Source organism: Procambarus clarkii, chromosome 75, assembly GCF_040958095.1.
Source record: "Procambarus clarkii isolate CNS0578487 chromosome 75, FALCON_Pclarkii_2.0, whole genome shotgun sequence".
NCBI lineage: Eukaryota > Metazoa > Arthropoda > Malacostraca > Decapoda > Cambaridae > Procambarus > Procambarus clarkii.
The window spans coordinates 25605970-25633908 of NC_091224.1; the positions used below are offsets into that span (position 1 = coordinate 25605970).

Sequence of the window (27939 nt, forward strand, 5' to 3'; positions counted from 1 at the left end):
TAAATTTACAGTACTTCTATTTCCCCCTCCATGTTCATTTATTTCTTCCCATGTTGTCCAGGTTGGAAACCTTTGTAGGCTATGCTCTTTTGTTAACTCTCACAGGGTCTATTCAGCCAGTGGTTTCCTACCCACTTCTGGTCTGTTATCTGAATTCCCTCCTATTCCCAAGGTTCTACCTCTCCCAGACAATCAGCGACATGACCTCCCAAGATGGTTTGAGGCGCTCTGCTGGTCTTAGTGAATGAAGTTTCTTGTGCTTGTGTACTGTCACCTATATGGGAATCAGGTGTCAGTATGTATGAGGTGGCTTGGCATATCTTCCATCTCTTCCTCTCTCTTTAGTCTGTATTATGTTTTGGTCTTCTTGTATATTGTCCATCATCTCTTGGCTCTTTGTGGCTCCCCCAGTTGATGGCTAATACTATACTGTACTGTACTGTTGCTTCATACCAGTTAGTCTTGGCAGACCCCCTCTCGCTATAATTTAGGGTGGAGGGATCACTACCCTCTCTCTCTCTCTCTCTCTCTTGCTGTTTTAGGCATTTTTCATCTCCGACTAGTTCATGCTTCTTCAGAATCTTCCTGACCTTTGGCATCTGTGTTGGATTTCCTTGTCCCTTCCTCACTTTCAGGTTATTCCCTCGGTTGAAGGACTTCCTTTTTTAAGGTGTCTTTTCTCTTGGTTGACCTGGTCACTCATCCACATACATATCCATATTCCCATTTCTCAGGGAAATGGGACAGGAGTCATTGCTGTAAACATCCAATGGCTAGAAAGGCGGGATCCAAGAGTCAATGCTCGATCCTGCAGGCACAAATAAGTGAGTACACATTCCTCATGAACCTCAACTATCTACGGGCTCACCACAGCTCGTGTTACTTGGAACTTTTTGTTCCAGGTAGCGAATCTTTAACAACAACATCATGAACCTTCATTTCTCCATGGAAATTCCAGGCTATCCTGTCACTGGTTTCTTTGATTTGTCTCATGTTTGCTTGTATCAATTCCAAACAATGCCTTCAACTATTTTAACTTTAACATTAGAGTACTTTGTTCTTTCTTGTTCCACAATGTTACATCATAAAGATCTTATCTTCATCCTTCAAAGTATCATGAAGAGTGATTATTGCTCACTACACTTTATACTTGTAGGTTATCTTGAGGTTATCTTGAGATGATTTCGGGGCTTAGCATCCCCGCGGTCTGGTCCCCGACCAAGCCTCCTTTTTTGTTACACACCCCCAGGAAGCAGCTCGTAGCAGCTGTCTAACTCTCAGGTACCAATTTACTGCTAGGTGAACAGGGGCACCAGGGTGAAAGAAACTCTGCCTATTTGTTTCCACCTCCACCGGGGATTGAACCCGGAACCTCAGGACTGCGAATCTGAAGTGCTGTCAGGCATCAAGTGATGCCAGATTCATCAGCTTTTATAACCTGTACTTTCTACTCAAAATTTATCACAACTTGTTTTATCTCCAGTTAGCTGGAAGACCTTACTGACACATTATCAAAATGTTCTGATGATGTGGTGGTAGGATGTTTTGTATTTTTTGTGAAATACAGTGAGAGGGTGAGAGGCAGGGGAAGCTCTTCAATGACTGCAGGGGGTACAAAAACAACAGGGTCTGTACAGATAACAGGTTCAGAGGTGTTGTTGCAGCACTCTTGGTGATTGGTTGCCAAACAACATAGGCCTCTCATCTCAGGCAGGGGACGGAAAAAACACGGCGGTCAGATCCATAATCACAGAGTTGGACTGATTGTAATGTACATGCAGATCAAACAGCATGAATGGTGAGTATACTCTATTTATTCTTGTTATACATCATAGTATATATTAATTGACATTAATTTATAAACACAGAAATTAATTAACATTAATTTCCAGTATTCAGTATTCTAATATTGACCCCAATCATATATAAACTGTTGTATGCAAATAAAATTAAAATTTGAATACTTTTCTTTTATAAGAGATAGAATCGTATATGAAAAGAGTGGGTAAAATGACACCAAAATTCTCCTCTCCTGAATAGGGCTGTTCTAGCATGTTCACAAGTTGTGTTTACATGCTGATTTTGCTGCTGTCAGCCACATGTGGCCAACAAGTATACATACATGTCGTTACATTACAGCACTTACACTTATTATTATACTGTACACTGTACATCAATTATTGTATATTTTCAACAAAATATGTTCTGTAATTTAAGGAATAATGTATTAGTACTGTACTATATATATTTACAACAAAAATTATAATTATTTGCGTACAGGGCCTTTACAATTACTGTGTATTTTTTCTGTGCTGGCTTCCTCGGTAGCTTGCCAGAGTTTATGGCACTGGTGTCCCAGCCTACCAGGACCAGGCTCTGTTTCCCCTTGAAGAGGCAAGGGATGCATGTGGGGCAATCAAGGCTCAATCCACTGCTTTATGAGGAAATAACACAATATAAAAAAAAAAAACAAGGCTAACAATAGTTGGCAATGGGTAAACAATGTTTGCCCTGACACGTTTAGTAACTTGTCAGGTTGCAGCCCAGGTCCTGAGACACATGAGTGGCAACCCTCCATAAATGCCATATGCAATTTACAATCATTATCCTATGCTTTCTCCATTACAAAATGTATTAATGCAGGTACATGATCAATGTAATATCTTCTGCTTCAGCACACACCTTTGTTCATCACTTACTAATTTCTCAGTAATTCTCTTGCCTTTTAATTATTCAACTTTATATTTATATTGGGTACAATCACAGATTTTATTTCAATTGGCACCAGTTTCCCATGCTGTATGGTAAATTTTCCACAATCATTCTTTTCCCTTTTATCAGATGCCTATATTCAGCAACACATACCTCATCAATACCTGCAGCATTTCAACATATCACCTAATGCACTGGTACTAGTATGTCTTCCACAGATACAGTTTTAATGTTCTGTACTGCACTCTTTTTACTCTAAACAAATTAATCTTATTCACAGGTCACTGAGTCAGGTCTTCTTGACCTGGAGTCGCTTTCTGATAACTACTTCTAATGCTGTATATTCTTCACAGAGTAGCATTTTCAAACTTTTTCTAAAAATATCTTCTCGTTTTCTGAAAAAGAGATTAATTCTTTCCTGGAGGTGCTGAATGGTGGATCCCTGTTGCTAACTGCACTGAGATAGCTCCATGTCTAGAAGTCACATCAACACCCCGCATATCATTAAAAGCCTACCAGGAATCAGAGGCCAAAACCTGGACCTGTCAAAGAGGCTCAGAGAGCTGTGGATTCATAATCACCCTCACCAAAGAATCAAACCCCCAGAAAGTGAAGCATAACAGACAACTGCAAGGTTTACAAAGTAAACAAAGACTGCAACAAATGACTTGGCAGACGAACCACTTAGTAGTTGGGTCATACACTTTTTCCCTAGGGGCAACCGACCAGCACCAGGTGGCAGCACCATGGGAGCTGCTGTCTTTCCTTCAACAACCACAGTCATTTGCCTGATGTCAGACTTGTCTGACTGCTCTTCAGGTCCTGGAATAAAATAGATAAGCACTTCTTCCAGCACTGTGTTCTACCACATACTGTAACACTGTCCTTCAATGTCATTTTCACATGTTCTAAGACTACCATTATATCCATACATTTCTCAACACTCCACTAAGGAGGTTGCTGGTAAAAGTAACCCCTTTATTGTCAGTCACTTGTGTGAATAGCAAGACACGCAGATAAATCTCACTCTCACTACTCAGAGACCGCCTCACACTGGCATGTCACCAGGTTACTTCTACACTCAATAATGAAGCAGATTTATTGTGTCTGTTGATCGACCAGGGAAGAGTCCAGCTGAAACCAGACCATTCACCATCTCTCCCTCTCAGATTCAATAAGGAAGAGTGAGTAACTAGTAAACTCAGAGCCCCACAATGCTTAGGGCTGTTCGAAGCAACCAGTGTTGCCAATTCAAGGTGATGACTTTGGCCAACAACACTTATTGTTCTGGTCAGTCATAACAGGTCATCAGCACCCAATCCAGAGCTACATGGAACATATTGACACTTTGTTAAATTGTCCATAATATTGATTCTGTAACTTTTCGGATCATTGTAAAACTACCTTAAAATTCTTCATTCTCAGTTTTATCACATGGAGAATATACAATCTTCAATACCACTTAACCCTTTCAAACTTGAATATCAAACATAAGCACTTTGAATTGTTTCCATACTATTATTCATCAACACTAAACAACTGATTTTTGTTGTGCATTTATATTCTTTTACTTATTCCATTCTTCATCTTCATTTTCTTAAATCTTTGGATCACAAAAACAAAGACACTCAAAGATTTCCTCTTTGAAACCATTCATCACTTCCATCTTTTCCTTTTCTTAACATATTCCCCTCACATTTTACATGATTTAGTTCTTTATTCCTCCCAGATTGCTATATGATAACTACTTCATGAACTAAAGTACAGGCATCATAGGACAGTCTGAAGCATTGAGGTCTCTCACAGTTGCCTGCATTCATTTACTTTACCATAGGTGCTACTACAAGCAAGATGTCAGATCTTCGACTCCTGTTTGGCAAATTTCACATTCAATTTGCCAAGATTCTTGGAAGGGAAGTGACAAACAGCTAGATGGAACTCAACACCGTATGAAAGGATGATTAAGAGGTGAGAAGTTCTAACTACAAATTATCTTAAAACATTTATATATATAATAGAGGAATATCAGTGTTTAAGATATAAAAAACTTTTCAGAAAACTGTATACAGTACAGTATTTGATTTAAAAACTAATGCAAGAAACAATATTAGCTTGTGTCCAAAGTATTATTACCCAAACCTATGTTTTATTATAATAAAAGGGAGTTCTGTAAAGAATAATGTAGATTGTATAGCACACATTTTGGTTTTGTTGACAAGTATGAGCAACATGTGAAGATGACGGCAGCAACAAAGAAAATTAGCTGCAATTGACAACAAAAGCACAGAAAGTTTGAGCTTACTTAGCCACTGGCAGAATCTCGGCTTGAATCCTGTGAACTTAATGTTGCATCAGATGATATAGTTTAGTTCAGTTTAGTTATTTTGAAAGCCATACCCATACCCATATAAATGTGAGAGTAACACATTTCAACCCGTTCTCGCAAATTCGTAAAGTCAATATTGACTTATTAACTACGTGCATAGGTGATATACTAAACATAATAGATACCCTTAAAAAGATTCATAGAAAACACCGACCTTACCTAACCTTGTTAGTATCTTAAGATAAGCATCTTATTGCTTCGTAATTACAATTATTACTTAACCTATACCTATTATAGGTTAGGTAATAATTGTAATTACGAAGCAATAAGATGCTTATCTTAAGATACTAACAAGGTTAGGTAAGGTCGGTGTTTTCTATGAATCTTTTTATGGGTATCTATTATGTTAAGTATGTCACCTATGCACATATTTAATAAGTCAATATTGACTTATTAAATTTGCGAGAACGGGTTGCACATTTATGGCTAAAAAATGCACCGCTTAAAATTAATGTGTCAATTTTGGAGATATAGTACATTTCAGTGGAAGGATTATGGGAAATTCTGGCAAATAGCTACATCTGAAGGGTAGAATCCCAGCTGTGTTTACAGAACCTCACTCAAAATAGGATCCATTACTCATTATCACAACTGTATTTCTGACAGCATCAGTGGGATGAGGCATTGTACTTTGTCTCAAGATGATGCTTGAACTAGTCTTTGTTTGTTGGGTGGGCAGGGAGGAACTGTAACTTGGATGGGGGTACTTTTCTTTGGTACAATGAGGTGCTGTTGCTTTCTCAAAGATTGTAATTGAATTAAAAAAATATCAGGTTTATAGTGCTTTATTCCATTTTGAAGGATGTTGACTTTCAGTAAAGGTCTGGGAGGCTTTTGTGCAAGGGTTTAAATGAGTTTGCATAAGCACTTTGATACAATTAAAGATTTAATTATCACCGATACTTGAAATATCTAGTTCCTTCTTCAGATTAAGGAATTTTGTGATGCAGGGATATCCAAGGTTGATTCGCATTGCTCATTTTAAAATATTTGGAGCTCTCATGCATTACCTGCTTGATGGGGTTCTGGGAGTTCTTTTATTCCCCAAGCCCAGCCCGAGGTCAGGCTCGACTTGTGAGAGCTGCACTTTTCATAAAATACACAAACAGGGGTGCAAGAATTTGAACGTATCTTTCATTATTAGGGGCAACTATTTGTGCAATATTTCTTTTTCTAGAGAATGCTTCATTGTGATGATTGGATGCCTAAAACTTTAAACCAAAAGACAGCTTATCATATTCAGTTGCTCTCCGAGGTAAATATACATTTTATCATTTGACCAGGATGATACACAGGATCATACAATCAATATATCATTTTGGCTGAATTTATTCAAGAATGATTAGCATAAAAACTGAAGACTGGACTCTCCTTTGGCATCGCAGGTGACTACTAGTTGCTCTGCCTAGCCACCTTCTCCCACCATCTCCAGGTGGCAGCAGTATACACGCTTCTAGTTTCTCCAGATTTATTGCAAGTAGAGCTTAGCTGCACTAGGTGGTTAGGTGAATTTGTGTTGTAATGTATTATTATTATGTTTGTTTTGGTGCCAGAAAACATAGTTCAGTGTAGTAATTAAATATAGTCGGCCACGCGCTTTCCAAGCCCCTTGAGACCGAGACTGAACGGATAACCTGTTGTGTTCGGATAAGTGGGGTATATGTATTTATATGAATGTAGTTTAGTGGTGTGATGAAGGGTACTCACCTAGTTGTGTTTGTGGGGTTGAGCTCTGGCTCTTTGGTCCTGCCTCTCAACCGTCAATCAACTGATGTGGCGATCAATTGAATATTGCGATTAGCACTGGCGAATGTCAATGGTGTTAGAGATGGTCTGTGATACATTCAGAGCATGTGTCACTGAAACACTGATGGAGTTAAAACTAGACTTTCTGAGTGATTGATTGATTGATGAAGATTAAGCCACCACAAGAGGTGGCACAGCCATGAATAGCCCGTAGGTGGTAGATGTTTGGAGTGAATGTGGTCTTTGGTGGTGTAACATCTTAAAGTGTGTCTGGGCCTGCTAGACTTTGTGATTGATGATTGATGAAGAATAAGCCACCCAAGAGGTGGCACGGGCAGGAATAGCCCGTAAACTGTTAGTGGTTCTAATGGTCTTTATATTCCCATTCCCCCTGAACTGTTTTCCAGGCCCAGGTTGTTTGTAACTTGGTTTGTGGGAAACTGCTTGGCTCCTGGAACTTCTTGGGAACATATATGAATGTAATTACAGATGTCATTAGTGGCAAATAGGTTTGTGGATGTCATGGGATTATTGGGAACTTTTAATTAACTGACTGCAATAAAATTTCTGAGAATTTGGAATACCTTTAGGATAATTTTAAGTAACTGGCACATTATCTTTAATGTGGTTTGCTAATGTTACTCATTAGAAAGTCTGTAATCAAAGAGACATTGAGTAAAGATATCCCGAGCTTGTGAAAGCCAGTTTTGTTTCGTTAGTGGTAAAAAAAAATGCAGAGAAGTTAGAATAGTGATTATTCATCATTTATACATTCAGGGCTCTATTTATAAATTCTAATAAGGTTTTTCTCTTGATTAAGATGTCTTCTGTGCTTCTCTAAATTCATATTAACCTCCATGCTGCTAAATGATTGTCTTTTTGTTTCCTTTATCATAAATAAACCACATATAACACTAACCGTATCACACACAGGCAAAGAGTCACAATAACGTGGTTGACGATATGATGACCAAACCACACACCAGAAGATGAAGAAACGATGACATTTCGGTCTGTCCAGGACCATTATCAAGTCATATGTAAACACATTTGTATGCTAGAGATACAAGTGTGCAAATTGAATGCTATTTGTGAGAAAAGCTTTAGAAATGTACATTTTTTCATGACCAATTGAGCATCAACCTGAATTAGTTAGGTGTGTTAGTGTAGGATCATTGTGATAATTTACCAAATATTAATTTGATCTTGGAATAATGATTATAGCGTGTGAATTTTTGTCAAATTAGACATTTTCCATGCATGTCTTGCATTTAGGAACCATGGGTTAATATAGAATATAAAGGGTTGCTTAGATTTTTATTTGGAAGTGTAATTGTACAGTATGTTATTCGTTTCTTAATATAAATCTCTCTTGCTGCCAAGCTCAACACAACCTATTTCTCAGACTACCTATGCTTCAAACATGGAGGTACAAGCATTATTTTACATGTAGGAGTAGACATCATCAGGCAATGTTAATAAACCCTCATTTTATAATGAAGCATATTAAAAAATGAAAATAAAGTGAAAGGTAATGCAGAGACCTTCACATGAAAGTATTTTATATAATAATTGATACACATTAAAAAAAACAAGTCTCTCACTGGAATGAAAGATGCCATTCTTTAATCTAGCACTTAGTACAGTATTGTATTTTGTATTGAATATAAACTGTGTATATACTGTATATATATATATTCAATTATTCACTGAATCATCCGTGAACTAGGTGGGGTTTGAGTATACACGTGCAGGGATGTTGTACGTGCTGCTCTAGCCATTGGACAATGAACTCTCATAAGCAAGATTGACTGCAGGATAGAGGACACAACCCAGTCTACACCTTGCTGAGATGCTACGATGGTAAACAGTCACTGTCAACCCCTTCATGCCCTCATCACACAGTGAAGGCACTAGCCAACAGGACGGGTGTGTGGTCTGTGGATAGGGTTGCTTAATGCCACCTAATGACTTTCATGTAGTGTGGAGAGGGAAATGAAGTATAAAATTAATGTGCCATATGTAAAATATGAATTTGGTAAAGTATTCCACAGAATGAGACTCGTTTGAAAAAAATGTAAAACAAAGTGAGAATTACAAAGCTCTGAAGAACTCTTCCTTCAAATAAAATGTACAAGAAAAAACCCTGGGATAGAAAGATAACAGGTAATATCCAAAATGATTAGGATAAGGGAGAAAAAAAAGGATTAAAGGGAGGAATTTGAGACACAGGAGTAAGAAACAAATGAGGAGACAAGTGAAAAAAAGGGAGTGATGGAAAGTGGAGACAAGGGAAGGGGGAGGAGACCTGAAAAAAAGGAGGGATATGGACACTAGGGCAAGGTGTTGAAAAGACAGAACAAATGGAAAAGGAAATAACTTACAAGCACATTTTGACACCTATCACAATCCTGACCTTTAGTGATACACAGAACAAAGCCTTGCTACTACCTGTTTTCTGAATCATCTTAAGGTACATAGAACACAAGACAGCGGGGACCAGTGTACTATTATGGTGTGGAGAGACTCAAGGGAAGTAGGAGAGGACCTTGATACAATAAAGAGATGAATGAGAAGTTAAATTTAACCCTTGGTAGCCATGAAGAATCTGGCGCGACGTTGATATGCAGAGAAATCTACTGGATTCAACATCGGCCTGCAAGAATAAACAAAATTTTCTGTACAAATGACATTCATAATTAGTACAGTATTTCTTTTAAACTAAGCCTCATGAATGGCAAAGTACCCTATTGTACTCAGTAACACAGTTAAAGGAAGGAGAAAGTACCCCTGCTTAGTATAGTATACAGGTCCCAGGGCCTGGAATAAAAGTGCATTTACAAGTGATTTTATTATATTCTCTGGATGATGCCTGTTATTCACTGAAAAATAAAATAACTTCATTCAAATAGCAATTGTGTGTTAATAAAAATTCGAAATTAAAATCACAAAATACAGCCTTGTTAAAGCTATATTATTTTTGCATTGCAGCTTCACTTATGATTTTCTAAATTAACTTTACCTCCAATTTAATTTTGTCACTACAGTACATTTCATTTATTATAGTTTTATTCTATTATAATTATTATTTTTGCCAGTCCTTTTACAATTTGAAATAATGTTTCGACCAACACGGCAATAAGAATAATGTATGTTCATTAGTTTTAAGAACTAGCATATGATTTTTAGTACAGTACTGTAATAAACTCTAAACACTTATTTATGTGAAGGATATTTCCTAAAATGCAAACTTTAGCATCATACTTTGTACTTTGAAAAATAAAGTATTAATATTATTGCTATTTAGTGATTGCTACCCTAGCAAAGATTGGATGGTGATAATGGGATGGCAAAATTAATGGTAACCAACAATGGATATATATGGATATGATGGTGATATTAAATATTTCGGTGATAATCACAATATTGAAAATGGTAATGATAATGATGATAATTACAATTGAATATGGTGGTGGTGATGAATCATATTCACATCAGAAGTTGACAAGTATAATACTACAGGTGATGGTAGTGATATTAATGCTAATGTTACAGTATGCACGAAAATATGACCAAAACACCAGATAACATCTATCAGATCACTGCTAAAAGTGATTTTATGAGAGAAATTCTTCAGTAGCTTCCTGAACTTATCATCACAGGTACCACCATACCATATCCCAGTACACCAGGCTTCAGAAACCTGTCCATCCCCAACTGAAAACCAGGGCCATAATCTGGCTCACAGTATGAGTCAAGGGAAGCAGGGCATTAGAGATTGACTGCGACTAAACTAGAGATCGACTGCGACTGAACTAGGGGAACTAGAGATCGACTGAACTAGGGGAAAATCCAGCAAAAATTATAGGTATAACACAAGCAACTGTCTGAAATCAATAAAGAATATAAAAAAGGAACCAGCAGATGGTCTATTTTCCTATATGTGGCAGCTCTTACCACTCAAACTCACTCATATGTCATTCACCTTGGGCATTGTTTGCCTCGAACACGCATCTTCTGATGCGAGAGGCAGATGCTCTACTGACTGTACTATGGGTTAGCCTTTAAAGAGAAGACTCTCAAGGCAACTAACTGCTGCCCAGATGGGAACTGCCTATCTCTGTGGCTACCACTTAAGCACAGAAAGGTTTGGAATACCTATATTTGGAATAAACTGTATACCACTACCGTGGATGTAACATTTCATTCACCTTGGGCACTAGGTGCCCCCGTCCTCCGATGTGAGAGGACGGATGCTCTGCCGGGTGTTTGAGGACAGAGAGGACGGGTGTTCGAGGCACCCAAGGCAAATGAAATGTTACATCCATCAAGCAGGTATCACAGTAGTGATACCTGGTTGATGGGGTTCTGGGAGTTCTACTCCCCAAGCCCGGCCCGAGGCCAGGCTTGACTTGTGAGAGTTTGGTCCACAAGGCTGTTGCTTGGAGCGGCCCGCAGGCCCACATACTCACCACAGCCCGGTTGGCCCGGCACTTTTTTTTCTAGAAAACAATATAGTTTTATCTTGAAGATGTCCACAGTTGTTCCAGCAATATTTCTTATGCTCGCTGAGAGCACGTTGAACAACCGTGGACCTCTGATGTTTATACAGTGTTCTCTGATTGTGCCTATGACATCTCTGCTCTTCACTGGTTCTATTCTGCATTTTCTTCCATATCGTTCACTCCAATACGTTGTTATTTTACTGTGTAGATTAGGGACCTGGCCCTCCAGTATTTTCCATGTGTATATTATTTGGTATCTCTCTCTCTTCTCCTTTCTAGTGAGTACATTTGGAGAGCTTTGAGACGATCCCAATAATTTAGGTGCTTTATTGCGTCTATGCGTGCCGTATATGTTCTCTGTATTCTCTCTATTTCAGCAATCTCTCCTGCTTTGAAGGGGGAAGTGAGTACTGAGCAGGACTCAAGACGGAACAACACAAGTGATTTGAAAAATACAACCATTGTGATGGGATCCTTAGATTTGAAAGTTCTCGTAATCCATCCCATCCTATCAAACTGTACACACACTGTATATCCAGTGTGGTATACAGTTTGTCACTGGTGTGTGTGTGTCTCATCACGATTAAGCAATCCATCTCTCCTACGTCTAATGTCACTCCAGCTTTGTTTACCTTGGGGGTGACCAGGTCCTGATTGCATCCTTGTCATCAGGAAGTGCCAGTGCAGCTGTTAAGGAAGTACAACATGTCACTGTATGCTTTAAGCTTCGTCAATCAACTACCGATGCCTTTGCAGTTATTCAATTTTTACTAGTTAATCTTTGCTTTTATTAAGCCTACTCCAGTAATCGGTTAACATTAAGTGGAATCCATGGATGTCAGTTAGCCTGTGTGCCCAAGTATAAAACTAATTTTACACCTGTGTTAGTAAATACATTTAAACTGCCTGCCTATTTTATCCCAACCATGGTGTAATACACACACCAATTTATAGACAAGCTGTTATTCTACAATTTAAAAAAACATCTCTGAACATGTCAAATCACTGCAACGCTAACATCTTCAACGAGAAGTGCTGATGCCAACACTTGTAGGACCAAGGCATCTTGAAGGTCCCGTACTTCTCTCTCCTGTACACTGGTTGAGCACTATTGGTTCTAGCATAATAAGAGCATGGGTGACCACATGGACACACCTGTGCCCTTAACCAGGTGTATACACATTTACAAATACTACACAAGTACCTTGTACATGTACACATCTTGTAAGAACAAACACTGCAATAAGTACAGTGGTCTTATATAAATAGAGGAACCTCGATTAATGAGCGGCTCTATTTATGAGCATTTCCAGTAACGAGCGAGCCACTTGCAGCAAATTTGTCTATTAACGAGCAAAACCACATGGTGCTTCCTAGCGTCTCGCGGGTTCTCGTAAATTCTCGGACGCCTCCGACGCCAGTGTTGTTGTTGTATCGCACACGACAAGCATCCCTCTGTATTTATTTGTGCTTTTCTTTGTTTTTTTGTGGTTTTGTGACTACAATTTGTAACGCACGATGTCGTCAAAGCTGCTTGCTAAAGATAGTGTTGTCAAGATGAAGAAAGACACAATTACTGTAGATTTGAAGACGGAAATTACAGCAAAGAATGAGCGTGGTGTCTGTGTGACTGATCTCACAAGGGAGTATGGCAGGGCCTCATCAACAATTTGCACCATTAATAAGGAGATGAGGAGGTAAGGGAGGATGCTGTCTCTTCCAGTGAGATCAGGGAAGTGTTGGGAATGTTTGAAAAGGTGACCGCAGTCTTGGAAAAGCATCACCCTGATAAAGCAGTGACAACCCGGTGTGTGAACATGTTTAATGACAATTTGCTGTCTCGTTTTAGGAACATCCTAAAACAAAGACAAAAGCAAGTGTCAATAAATACGTTCTTTGCAAAAGTAGAGAAAAGGATAGCCAGTGATAGTGAACCACAACCCGGTCCCAGTGGGGTGAAATTCCCAAGAATTGAGAGCCCGCCTGACTCAGAGGTGGATTCTCCTTCCCACCTCCCCATCGTCTCCCTCAAGCCAGCAACGACTCTTCATAAGGTAAAGTAAACATGAAAACAGTACAACAAAACATTTATAATTACATGTGCAGAATTATATTTACATAAAAAAAATGTCATACAAGTATGGATGTTTTTGGGAGTGGAACGGATTAAATTTATTTCCTTTATTTTAAATGTGGAAATTTGTTTCTTAAGACGAGTTTTCCAGATAACGAGCTCGGTGCCAGAACGGATTAAACTCGTTAATAAAGGTTCTAGTAGCCCATAATGAGCATTACAAAAATCTAAAAATTCCTGAACTAAATCATAAGAATCCCCTGTGACTGAGAAGTTAAGGCTTGCAACGGTATGCACCAAGTCACAATAAACCAAAAGCACAACAGTGAACCATATTCATGCTTCAACCAACCCGTCTCTGTCTTTGTTTGGAGGACGGGCTGGCTTCAATAGTTCCAATGAACGATCTCAGTCGCCCCGATCCTTCCAATGCGTGTCCACCCAGCCGGTTCTCCACACTCACAAGTGATTCCATGCCCCCGCCAAACCCCCTGTTATGAACGAAAAACGGTTTATACACGACTCACAACTGATTTCGTTCGAACACTTCCTGAACAAATGCTGCACTGACGAATTTTGTTCGAACCACAATGCTGTAAACAGCCTGTCCTCCAAACAAAGACCCACAAGTGATTCCCGTGCACCCGCCAAACCCCCCCCCCCCGTTTATGAATGAAAAACAGTTTACACACGACTCAACTGGTTTCGTTCGAGCACTTCCGCAACAAGTACTCACCTAATTGTGCTTGCAGGGGTTGAGCTTTGGCTCTTGGGTCCCGCCTCTCAACTGTCAATCAACTGGTGTACAGATTCCTGAGCCTACTGGGCTCTATCATATCTACATTTGAAACTGTGTATGGAGTCAGCCTCCACCACATCACTTCCTAGTGCATTCCATTTATTAACTACTCTGACACTGAAAAAATTCTTTCTAACGTCTCTGTGGCTCATCTGGGTACTAAGTTTCCACCTGTGTCCCCTTGTTCGTGTCCCACCTATGTGGGACTGTGCTTCACTGACGAATTTTGTTCGAACCACAATGCTGTAAATGCTTCACCCACGTACTACAAATACAAATAATCGCCAACAGAACCTAAACACCTAACCTAACCTAATTTATGCCTATATGTGCACAATATGCTTATATATTATAATATTAATTTATATTTTTAAAAAATTCCCGTTTAGAGTGAACAGCATGAAACAAAGTTTGAATGCGTCTGTGGGGTCGACCGCTCTATGTAATGGACTTAAGTCGAGGACGGGTTGCGGTGGGCCTCTCTCTCTCCCAAGACTACACTCTAAACAAACGTCACTCTAAACAAAACAAAATCAAGTTTATTTTTTTCACTTTTATCCACACTAAAATCATTCCATGGTTCGCAGAGAATGATGAATAGGTAAAATTCATAAATCCCTCGCACTAGGCGGCTACTTCCATATTGGTTAAAAAGGCGCACTAGAAACTGTCAACATCTCTCTCCATTGATCAAACTCTTATTACATTGACCCAGCTGCCTGCTGCCATTCTGGGGAGGTTTGGATAGATTGGGAGAGGGCGAGAGGGAATAATGATCGAGGAGGGTGAGAGGGCAGCCCGTTAAGGAATGGGAGAAAGAGAAGGGATAGAGAATTGAGGGTGAGATAGAACAGAGAGATGGAATGTGAGAAGGAATTTACGAGTATATAGACTGCAGCCATACAACACTCGAACATAAAGGAATATACTGTATAAGTACCTCAACCCCTCCCCCTTCCACTTCCTAAATGAACCCATTAAACACAGCAAGTATGACAATATTTCCTCCCTGATTTCACTGCCCTTTCTTCCCTGTTGTAAGCCGCTAGCCTAGCTGTCTTTCTCCCTTATATTTGAAAAGTCCCTCCATCCGATTGGTACAGCGATGACCATGTATATTTAATGCAGGGTCACGTTCGATACCCCATAGTCCACGTAAGTCAGTGGACACTGTTTCTTCAAGCAACACTTGATAACCCACCTCACTCTTTTTTTTGTATTGCCTTCTCCTTCAATCATTACAATCGACTTGAGAATGGTCCAGGACGGACCGAAACGTCGTCGTCCCTTCACTTTTTAGTGTGGTCTGGTCAACATCATTCTCTTTTTCTTAATTACCTTACTTTACCTTGCAATCGAAACGTCATTATATTAAATCACGTTTACATGAAATTTATTGTAAGTCTACCATTCGTAGACGTATTGTGTAAATACACACATAGTAGGTCGCTTACATTGTTCTACAAGATTATGTTAGGTATATTTGGTGGTGCAAATATTTCCAAACTAGGATGAATGTTTGTAACAAGTGTTAGTACTTACCGAGGAGGGCGGATCGGCTTCTGGGCCAGGGCATAGGCTAGGGAGAAGAGTCCTATGCCTCGCTTGGTTGTTTTATGTCGTGGCTGCCCAGGGCCTGCCCAGGGCCACCCCTCTCCGTCACCCTGGCCGCTGTTCCTGATGGACCCGTCACCCTGGCCGCTGTTCCTGATGGACCCGTCATCCTGCCCGCTGTTCCTGATGGACCCGTCATCCTGCCCGCTGTTCATAATGGCCCCGTCATCCTGCCCGCTGTTCATAATGGCCCCGTCATCCTGCCCGCTGTTCATAATGGCCCCGTCATCCTGCCCGCTGTTCATAATGGCCCCGTCATCCTGCCCGCTGTTCATAATGTCTCCCTCACCCTGGCCGCTGTTCATAATGTCTCCCTCACCCTGGCCGCTATTCATAATGGCCCCGTCACCCTGGCCGCTGTTCATGCTGCCTCCAACATTCTGGTTGAGACTGCTTCTGCTGGTTCCGTCACCCTGATTGGTGCTCGTATTGGCCCTTTCACCCTGGCCGTTGTTCCTGATTGCTTCGTCACCCTGATCGGTGCCTACACTGACTCCCTCACACTCTCTCCAGCTTCTGCCAGCCTCCACAGCCCATGACGGCCACATAATATTGCCCCGGTGAGTGAATGGAGTTGCAATAGGCTTTTGTGGCCACAGTCCTCGTTCCTCCAGCCACCGAGGATATATCCTGAAAAAGGGTTGAGACTGAAAATATCACAGCAATAGATCACAAGTTCATTAACGGTGGATTCAGCAATACACAAAATCGATTAAAATTCTCTCGACCCCTTTCTCCATTTTTTTTTTAACCGGATTCACCTCTCCCCAATTTTTTCCCCCCCAGATTCCATATATCAAATTTCTGAGCTGAGAACAATATTGGACAAATTAAACGAAAATAATCACATGTGGATAATTATTTTATAACAATATTAGCTATGCTTTAGACTTTTTTTAGACTATGTCTATGTCTTTAGACTTTTAGACTATGCTTTTAAGCTATGCTTAAAATTTTATTAAAATATTCAACAAAATCGGTTATTCAAATAACCAAAGTTATTCTTAAAACACTAATGTGTGTCGCGAGAGATGTTCTCTGACACGTTTAATAATAATAATATTATTATTATTAATCATTTATATCTGGGGACAGGCGGACAGTGTATCCATACACGTTAGGCTTATATTGAAGCCATTCCCCCCCCCTCCCTACCAAGGACGAGCCACTAACCTCTCCACATATGTAACCTTACAACAGGCTGCTGATGACGCCTGAGGGTACCTATTTACTGCTAGGTGAACAGAGGACACAAGTGATAAGAAACGCTCACAATCACTTCTGATCCTCCGGGGATTCGAACCCGGAATTACCGATTGTGTTACCAGGACTTTTATGTTTACTACCAGTGTGTGAGAGGCGGTGATCACAGCTGACCTGGAATTGTATAGGAATTGCAGCGGTAAATGTGAATTGTATTCTTAGCAAATTCATTCGCCAATCCACGTGTCTCTTGTAAAGAGAGTTCCATGTCAGGAACTATAGTTGAGGATATTTGTTAAGACCAGTCGTCTCTCTCCTCTTTACAGGGAGAGAGACGACTGTCAAGGGCCCACGTGGCCTTGACAACCACAGCTGTCACTACCGCTGTTCCATATAACAAAATCCTGAAACAAACCTGTAAGCAAAACACACACACACACAAAGGACAAGCTGCAGGAATGGTCGAACAAATGGTTGCTAAGAGTTTAACCCAAGCAAATGTAATGTAATGAAGATAGGGGTAGGAAGCAGGAGACCAGATACAAGGTATCATTTGGGAGATGAAATACTTCAAGAGTCAGAGAGAGAGAAAGACCTGGGGGTTGATATCACGCCAGACCTGTCCCCTGAAGCTCATATGAAGAGGATAACATCAGCAGCATATGCCAGGTTGGCTAACATACGAACGGCCTTTAGAAACTTGTGTAAGTAATCTTTCAGAACATTATATACCACATATGTCAGACCAATCCTGGAGTATGCGGCTCCAGCATGGAGTCCATATCTAGTCAAGCATAAGACTAAACTGGAAAAGGTTCAAAGGTTTGCCATCAGACTAGTACCCGAGCTGAGAGGTATGAGCTACGAGGAGAGACTACGGGAATTAAACCTCACTTCGTTGGAAGACAGAAGAGTTAGGGGGACATGATCACCACATTCAAGAATCTCAAGGGAATCGACAGGGTAGATAGAGACAGGCTATTTAACACAAGGGACACACGCACTAGGGGACACAGGTGGAAACTGAGTGGCCAAATGAGCTACAAAGATATTAGAAAGAACTTTTTTAGTGTCAGAGTAGTTGACAAATGGAATGCATTAGGGAGTGATGTGGTGGAGGCTGACTCCATACACAGTTTCAAGTGTAGATATGATAGAGCCCAATAGGCTCAGGAACCTATACACCAGTTGATTGACGGTTGAGAGGCGGGACCAAAAAGCCAGAGCTCAACCCCCGCAAGCACAACTAGGTGAGTACACACACACACGACCTGGCGTTGGGTTACAGTATGGCTACATAATCTACATAGAAGCACAAACCAGTGAATCTGTACGATGGTACAACATGGTTGCAGCTGGCAATCCCAATCATTATGGCCGAAGAGTAGGAGGACGCGGGAGAGAATCAGTAATAGCGAGAATCCGTCTTGGATACAAATATCCATGGAGATATGGAATGGAAACAACAGTTGATCAGCGAAGTTGCAGAATCTGTGGTGAGAGTGATGGACACCGCCTTGACCACTACGTGAATGTGAACACCTGAGAGACATCAGAAATATGTGTAGAATAATAAATCCCGCATTGTTTGAGTTAGGAAACACTATTTGTCAAATATAGATACTGTTCTTAAAAGATATCCCCATTTTGCACCCGCAAGATAACGTAAGGTTTGAAGGGTTGATAGATGTTAATCTTCTTGTTTGAGGAGCTGTTCACTTGAGACAGTTAAGCAAGTCCCAGCTGTGTCTGGGGTACAAGTGACAGGATGAACAACCCAGCGGGTTTTCTTCCTATTGGGGAGTGTTGTACATGCTGCTATGGCGGTATGTTCACTCACAAGATGAGTGGCGCTGCCCAATAAACTCGTCCCTCGGGGCAAAATTTAAAAAAAATCTACATGATACCATAAGGATACAGCACGTCAACACCAGGTATGAATGGTATGGGTCGCAGAACCAGCTGGCGTTGCCCCAAGCCAGGTAGCTAGTAAGCAATAGAACAACATATAATTGTACATTAATTACGAGATTGCTATTTACAAAACTTAGAGCAAAAGGGAACTCACATCAACAGCTGAGAGAGGACGCGGGCGTGGTGGCCGCCATCTTGGTCCAGGAGCGGCGGGCGGTTGTCCTCTTTCCCTGTCAACATATACATAAATATACAGGTTACTTTATTACTTATTTTGTTATTATTATCTGGTGTTTGTAGCGGCAGTGAACGAATGACAAAACAGAACAGTTGTGGTTTACAGATTTGTGTAGTAGTTGTAATATGTGTATTTCATATTATGTAATATACATTGTATATTACATATACCAAGCCAATCCTGGAGTATTCTGCTCCAACGTGGAATCCACATCTAGTCAATTTACAAGACAAAATTGGAGAAGGTTCAAATGTATGCCATCAGGCTAGTTGCAGAGTTATGGGGAAGGATAGATACCTGATCAACCAGGCTGTGACTCATACGTCAGGCTGCGAGCAGCCGCGTCCAACAGCCTGGTTGATCAGTCCGGCAACCAGGAGGCCTGGTCGACGACCGGGCCGCGGGGACGCTAAGCCCCGGAAGCACCTCAAGGTAAGGAGTTACGAGGAAAGGCTACGTGATTTGAACCTCATGTCGCTAGAAAACAGAAAAGTTGGGGAGACATAATTACAACGTACAACATTCTCAGGGGAATTGATAAGGTAATTAACACACACGGGGCACAGGTGGAAACTGCGTACCCAAAATTGTCAAAAATATGGACGTTACCCTAAAATATGACTAGAAAAACATCCGTGTTAGGGAAAACAATGAATAATGTAGACTACGAGTTAATGTTTAAGTAGTGCGTTTTTAAGGTAAGTTTCATTAGAAAGGCAACCAAGTCAAACTATCGTAAATGTTTAAGGATCATTAATTATTGTTATCCTCCACGATAACTGATACACGTTTTGGTATTGCGCTTTAGACCTATCAAGCGCTGAAGGGTCATTATATTTTGTTTTAAGAATCAGGTACTGGGAACATTCCAAGTAGCACGGGCTATGGTGAGCCCGTAGTAGACTTACCTGACTCAGGAGCGGGGCTGTGTTGGGTCATTACAGCCATCATGATAGTTTAATAACCCAACCCGTCCTCATAATAGAACGTCGCATATTGACGTATACTCTATCTTAGGCAAAAATTGTCGTACTAGAAAATGGTTGTGGCTCCCGAAACTGACATACTGTCCCGTTTTCTGTTATGGTATGGTTATTTTTCTGTTTTCTCTCTGGTAGGTTAGGATAAGGGCACTTTAGTACGACAGTTTCTTGACGTTGGGTAACCTTAGAAGGGCGGCCTGAATAACCAACTAGCATGGCGATGAGTCACAATAACGTGGCTAAAGTATGTTGACCAGACCACACACTAGAAGGTGAAGGGCCAACAACGTTTCGGTCTGTCCTGGACCATTCTCAAGACGCTTGAGAATGGTCCAGGACAGACCGAAACGTCGTCGTCCCTTTACCTTCTAGTGTGTGGTCTGGTCACTTACATTCACAATCGACTTGAGAATGGTCCAGGACAGACCGAAACGTCGTCGTCCCCTCACCTTGTAGTGTGTGGTCTGGTCAACAACCAACTAGCAAATTTACCTTAGTCCTGCTAAGGGGGTAACAAATCATCATGAACTTTACTGATGCCTTAAAGGTGAAAAATGTACAAGCAAACAACAGCCAAGGAACAAGTCGAGGGTACTCACAGTACCCGCTGAAAATACGGGTATGTTCGGATTATAATTATGTTCGGATATAAACATCCGAACCGACAGAAAAGTGACGACGTTTCAGCCCGTCCAGGACCCCTTAACATGTCGCAAACTGTATGGCTCAGTTATCAGATCAACGATATTGATCTGATCAGTTATCAGATCAACGATATTGATCTGATCAGTTATCAGATCAACGATATTGATCTGATCAGTTATCAGATCAACGTTGCGGATCTACGATATTACGACTTGTTCGCTGCGTACACCTCGCTAACATGGCTATAACGTATGTCTTGTATCTCAAATATTCACTCTTACATAACACTTGACCACAGTGTAAATACCACCACCTTACATCTGCAAACTTTATCAAAACCACTTATGTCTGTCCAGTGTCTGGTACAACGGAACGGAACTGTCAGGGGGGGAAGCGCCAAGCCATTACGACTATATAGCACTTGGAAGGGGTCAGGATATGGATTTGAGAATGACCGGGGGGGGGGGGGGGGAGGAGGGAATAGTGCCCAACCACTTGGATGGTCGGAGATTGAACGCCGACCTGCATAAAGCGAGACCGTCGCTCTACCGTCCAGCCCAAGGGTGCAAGGTTACACAATTATGCTGCCTTGATAAAGTGAGTAGATTATCTCATCTGAATATAAATGCTTATCGGCCCAGTTTACCCGACTTACTACAGTTAATCCTGTTTGTCCCCCTCCCCCCACCCTTCCCTCCCACTCTCCTGGATGTAGCCTCATTAGTGGTAAACTCAGGTAGCCTAATACTCCATATTTCACGGTGTCAATCACCGACTCACACAATCACAACAGGAGCCACATGTACCTATAATGGTCTAGCTTTCTTGGGCTAAAATAGGAATTTCACCTCATTACTGCGCCGCGATATCCCTCTCAGATTGCTCACTAAACTGCGTTTCGTCCTCATAAACAATGGCGAAATGCTCGTTAAACCAGCTAAACCCTTTGTTTACGAATGAGAAACACCTTACAAACGACTCGACTGATTAAATCCGAGACGTACCTTTCTCAATGGTTCACCCACGCATTGAGAACCATTGAGCAGTGCTGAAATAATCAACAACAGAACCAAAATGGCTATCATAAGTCGAACCTTACAGTGTGGTCTAACACTCAGACCCTACAGTGTGGTCTAGCACTTAGACCCTACAGTGTGGTCTAACACTCAGACCCTACAGTGTGGTCTAACACCCAAAGCCTCTGTATGTCAAACCCTACAGTGTGGTCTCCGTGTGACAATGTTGCCATCCAATCACCCTTCATTGGCAAACACACACACACACACACACACACACACACACACACACACACACACACACACACACACACACACACACACACACACACACACACACACACAGGCTCAGGAACTTGTACACCTGTTGATTGACAGTTGAGAGGCGGGGCCAGAGAGCCAGAGCTCAACCCCGCAAGCACAATTAGGTGAGTACACACACACACACACGTACGTGTGCATTTCGTAAAAAACATGCACATAGAAGTACAGTCAACACAATACAAACACCAACAAAAATATCAAAATATTAAATTAATAATATATATTACAAAAAGACAGAACGACGTACCACTACTGTAGAATTGATTAAATGTTTGAATGTATTATTCCTCAAGATGTTCCCACCAAAAAAGCGGACAAAACAATGTAATCAAAACTCATTAGGTGGTACAAAAGCCACGAATCTTGCTGGATCACACGCGCCTCCACTAATTACGAACTAATGAGTTTATTAACTTAGGACAAAAAAGTTTTGAACTGGTTTTCAAAACTTTCCTTTCCTCGCTATACTTTTTTTTTCCCCCAGACCTTAACCCTTTCTTTCCCTACACCTCTTCCAGACCTTAACCCTTCCCTCCCTAAACCTTTTCCAGACCTTAACCCGTCATTCCTTCAGCAATCTACTTCCCTTCACACCTCGGTGGAAGTAATTATTCCTGATCAAGCTGGCAGAGTCTGAAAAAGAAGACAATTTTGCTCTTTTTGAAGAACAAAAGAAGACACTCCTAAAGCTTTTGCTTACACGCTAATGCTACACAAACTCGCCCTAAGTTAATTCTACAATGTCAGAACAGATTAGTTTGCCGATGAAACAGATCGTAGAGAACGTTGAAGTTTTCTACTGTTAATTTGTTTATCGAGTCCAAGAAAAAACTCAAAACCAAATTTAAAAATTGCTAGGCGTAGAATAACACTTATATTAAGCCTAGGATTGCTTGGACAGGTTAGGTTACGTTTCTTAGTTACAGCCCAATTTTCTAGAATGCCATTTCAGGCTAATTCAGTAATACGAAACGTGAACTATTTTGGGGGAAGGGGGGGGGAAGGGGTTTAACAGTAAATATTAGTACGCTTGACCAGATAGTTGCTAAGTACTGTTATTTTAAAATTGCTACAACGTACAAAATTCAACATCCTAATCAGAAACGAATGAATCCAAGCCACCTTGACAACCTATTTGGCCACACTTTGGCCACAACCTATTTGATAAGTGTCAGCACGTTGTGATAGGCTGTTTCCACGGTGGAGGAGCGTTGTGATAGGCTGTTTCCATGGTGGAGGAGCAGGGATGGCTTGCTTAACGAAAATAACGAGAAAGTGTTTCATCTCTACACGATAAAGTGTTTCATCCCTCGACCAGTGACCGGTTCACCAACACTTGCTTCCCTTAAACCGTCGTCGAGGGCGGAGGCGACTGATGGCCCGACAGAACCCGCTGAAAAGTGCAATAGAGCATTGATGATGGAGAGATGGAGAGAGAGAGAGATTGATGCTCATTTTGGAACACCATGAGGCACTCGGGTCATCATCCATCATTGGCGTCACTGAAGGGGGCGAGACGGGTGGAGTAGAGATTAAGAGCAGAGTGAAAGTGGACAGGGTCGAGATGGAGAGTAGAGGGGAAAGGGTCGGAGTAGAATGGAATGGGGCAGTAGAGGTAGAGAGGGGGGGGGGAAGAGGACAGTGTAGAGGGGAAGAGCAGAGGGGAGGTAGAGAGTAGAGAAGAGAGTGGGAAGTAGAACAAATCCACAAGGGCCGTGACGAGGATTCGAACCTGCGTCCGAGAGCATCCCAGACGCTGCCTTAATCGACTGAGCTACGACATGGTCAAAAGGAATTAAAACCGAAGTTCTACTGAACTTACTGGATCCTGCAGCCTCTCCGAGGCACAAACCAGGGTTTTACACAACTTGCATGGGGGGGAGTTATGTAAAACCCTGGTGATTTCTGATTGTAGTGGGAGGTAGTGTCAAGGATTAAACAGCAGTCTGGGAATCGAGGAATATCCTGGAGCGTGACCTTCCTCACGCTCCGGGATGAAGAGATTAAAAATGAAAAACATTTTTTGTTAAAACAAAAACAGTCAACAATGTCAATGGTTTCAACGTAGCGTCAATGGTCTCAACGTAGCATCAATGGTCTCAACGTAGCGTCAATGGTCTCGTAACGTAGCGTCAATGGTCTGCTAACGTAGCGTCAATGGTCTGGTAACGTAGCATCAATGGTCTGGTAACGTAGCGTCAATGGTCTGGTAACGTAGCACCAATGGTCTCGTAACGTAGCATCAATGGTCTCGTAACATAGCGTCAATGGTCTGGTAACGTAGCACCAATGGTCTGGTAACGTAGCACCAATGGTCTGGTAACGTAGCGTCAATGGTCTCGTAACATAGCGTCAATGGTCTCGTAACGTAGCGTCAATGGTCTCGTAACGTAGCGTCAATGTCCTCGTAACGTAGCGTCAATGGTCTCGTAACGTAGCATCAATGGCCTCGTAACGTAGCATCAATGGTCTCGTAACGTAGCATCAATGGCCTCGTAACGTAGCATCAATGGTCTCGTAACGTAGCGTCAATGGTCTGGTAACGTAGCGTCAATGGTCTGGTAACGTAGCATCAATGGTCTCGTAACATAGCGTCAATGGTCTCGTAACGTAGCGTCAATGTCCTCGTAACGTAGCGTCAATGGTCTCGTAACGTAGCATCAATGGCCTCGTAACGTAGCATCAATGGTCTCGTAACGTAGCATCAATGGCCTCGTAACGTAGCATCAATGGTCTCGTAACGTAGCATCAATGGCCTCGTAACGTAGCATCAATGGTCTCGTAACGTAGCATCAATGGCCTCGTAACGTAGCATCAATGGTCTCGTAACGTAGCATCAATGGTCTCGTAACGTAGCATCAATGGTCTCGTAACGTAGCATCAATGGTCTCGTAACGTACTGTAAAGTAGTTTAACTTCATAAATGCTTTACATCAACTATTAAACGATCCTTGTTGTCTAAGCCATCTTTGACAGTATATAAATTTGATAAGTTCAAGTAAGTTGTTTGTGATGGTACTATGCATCTCTAATTGCTAGATCGTAATTGAGCCAATTTCAACCCTCCCAGAAAAGACCTGGGTAAATACTAGTTTAAAAATAGGGTTGCAGTTTTATGAAACAAATTACCCGGGTAACATGAGAGTTGTGAAGTTGATGGGTTGTTTCAAGCGTAGGTTAGACACTTGAGTGAGTTTGGGTAGATATAAATAGGTACTAACTCGTTTGGACTGACACGCCTTTGGCAATTTGCTTTATATTCTTTATATTATTATTATTCCAATGTAATAACTTTTACATAAACGTACATAATAATTTGTTAGAAAATATTTTATTAATTTACGTGTAAATAGGCTGTATTTTACCCAAAATCAAATAACTCAATATTTGCAACAGGAGCGTCAATACTTCTTCAACCTAAGCTATGCCAACCTAACTTATCTATCCTACCTTGAGCCATCCTAACAATCTATCCTATCCTAACCAAAGGAAAACAAATGTTTCATATATGGTGATGAAGGGATGTGTGACGTCACAGTGGCGCCAAGGTGGTGTGGAAGGGATGTGTGACGTCACAGTGGCGCCAAGGTGGTCTGGAAGGGATGTGTGACGTCACAGTGGCGCCAAGGTGGTCTGGAAGGGATGTGTGACGTCACAGTGACGCAAGGTAGTGTGGAAGGGATGTGTGACGTCACAGTGACGCAAGGTAGTGTGGAAGGGATGTGTGACGTCATAGTGACGCAAGGTGGTGTAGAAGGGATGTGTGACGTCACAGGGGCGCCAAAGTGGTGTGGAAGGGATGCGTAACATCACAGTGGCGCCAAAGTGGTGTCGCAGGCACAGACTCTACTGACCTCTACCAACTTGACCTCGTTGGCGGGGTCACAGAACCCCCTCACACATATCTATGTCCCCGCTAACCAACGACTGGCTATTCCGCAGAAGACGACCCACACCAGTTGGCTAATCCCCCCCCCCCCAGCACTGATTTCACTGCAAGGTGTACAGAAGCCTTTGATTTTTTTAGGAAAGGTTTAGTCTTGTCCGAGAATTAGTTTAGACCATTGACCACGTGGCGTTTATAGACTCGACTAAACAAACTAACCACAACAAACAATAACAAACGACCAGAACGTTAAGCGGGTTTGTGGTTCCGCAAACATGTTAATTTCCATACTAACTTTATTTGTCTGGTTTTCAATAAATAAGTTTCAACATAAAGAACAGCGGCTTACCTGAAGGTCGTTCGGACAGAAGAGGCCATTTTGCAATCAGTTTCGAACGATCATTTTCCTGCTGGTGTCCGAGGGAGTCGTGGAGAGTGAGGAGCCAGCAACCACACGCCAGCAACCACACTCCACCGCAGCAACCCATCTCTGGCGACTATATCCAAGTGTTGGCATAGAATTACGCTAACCTGAGCTGACGGTGTTGTAACCCCACTCCAAGAGAAAGAGAAAAGACTCCAAGAGAAAGAGAAAAGACTCCAAGAGAAAGAGAAAAGACTCCAAGAGAAAGAGAAAAGACTCCAAGAGAAAAGACTCCAAGAGAAAAATTGTACGTAGTTTCAAATTTCAAAATTTAGAAAATTCCAGTTTCACATTACTTTATTGACGAGAGAAAACCAACGGTATTTTACAACTTTTAATTAATAAATATTTTGAATGACCAATTTGAATAGAAAATCAAATAAGTACTGACCGCTCGTAACAATTATATACCGGAAAACACCATGGAATCGCTGGCAGTTGACGCAGGAGTGGACGGTACACTAGGCTTGGAGCCCGGGAGTGTCGGGTCAGCGGTGTTGGCGCCACGGCGGCTCCTGCCTCACTAAGTTGGGCTCGTGTAAGTTGCGCTAAGTTGCTCTCGTCTTATATAAGTTCCGGCGCACACTTCCTTCAACTGGGAGGAGCCGGAGGGGGTGGGGGGAGGGACTGGCGGAGGAGAGAGAAGGGAAAGGGGGTAGTAGTAGTGGGGGGGGGGGGGGGATGCTGGAAAATAGAGGGAGGGGTTACGTAGTTTTCATTTAGCAACAGAGGGACATGTATAGAGGCAGTAACAGGGGGACCTGTAGAGCGGCAGCTGCTCTATTGCTATATCAAGAAGTCATCAGTTTATGTGAATTATCCAATCTATATCTATATATATCTATATATATTATATATATATATATATCTATATATATTATATATATATATATATATATATATATATATATATATATATATATATATATATACACACACACACACACACACACACACACACACACACACACACACACACACACACACACACATATATACACACACAGAAAGAAATCACACTAACGTGATGTATATGATAACGTGATATCAATGAGACGAAGCTCTGAGGTGACTCGAACCTGCGACCAGGAGACTCCCAGCCGCTCATCATACCACTGTACCATCTTGATAATAGTTAAAATTGCTTAACAAGTGCGGGTTGTACAGTGGTAAGGTACGCGACTGGGAGTGCCTTGGTCGTGGGTTCGAGTCACTTCAGAGCTCCAGTTGATCGTAATCACTGGAGGTCTGTAATCATTATCACGGTAATCACTGTAATCATTATCACTGTAATCATTATCACGGTAATCACTGTAATCATTATCACGGTAATCACTGTAATCATTATCACGGTAATCACTGTAATCATTATCACGGTAATCACTGTAATCATTATCACGGTAATCACTGTAATCATTATCACGGTAATCACTGTAATCATTATCACGGTAATCACTGTAATTATTATCA

The 27939-nt window shown here is 41.4% G+C and overlaps 1 protein-coding gene and 1 long non-coding RNA gene across 3 annotated transcripts; one reads left to right on the top strand and one right to left on the bottom strand.

Moving 5' to 3' along the window:
• LOC123771653 (uncharacterized) lies at window positions 1-10140 on the top strand. Of its 2 annotated transcripts, XR_011224709.1 has the most exons (3): window positions 1-3896; window positions 4547-4680; window positions 8574-10140. It is a non-coding gene; the product is annotated as an uncharacterized lncRNA (long non-coding RNA). The 2 variants fall into 2 exon arrangements; XR_011224708.1 differs by having other exon boundaries at window positions 1-4680.
• On the bottom strand, window positions 8145-27018 carry LOC123771652 (uncharacterized). The gene is made up of 5 exons (XM_045764275.2): window positions 26861-27018; window positions 26395-26542; window positions 19108-19183; window positions 15765-16466; window positions 8145-9500 (listed from the first exon to the last, which is right to left on the bottom strand). The coding sequence occupies exons 2-5, from the start codon at window positions 26531-26533 to the stop codon at window positions 9428-9430; spliced, it is 990 nt and encodes a 329-aa protein (XP_045620231.2). The 5' UTR covers window positions 26534-26542; window positions 26861-27018; the 3' UTR covers window positions 8145-9427.
• Between the last annotated feature and the right edge of the window lie 921 nt (window positions 27019-27939).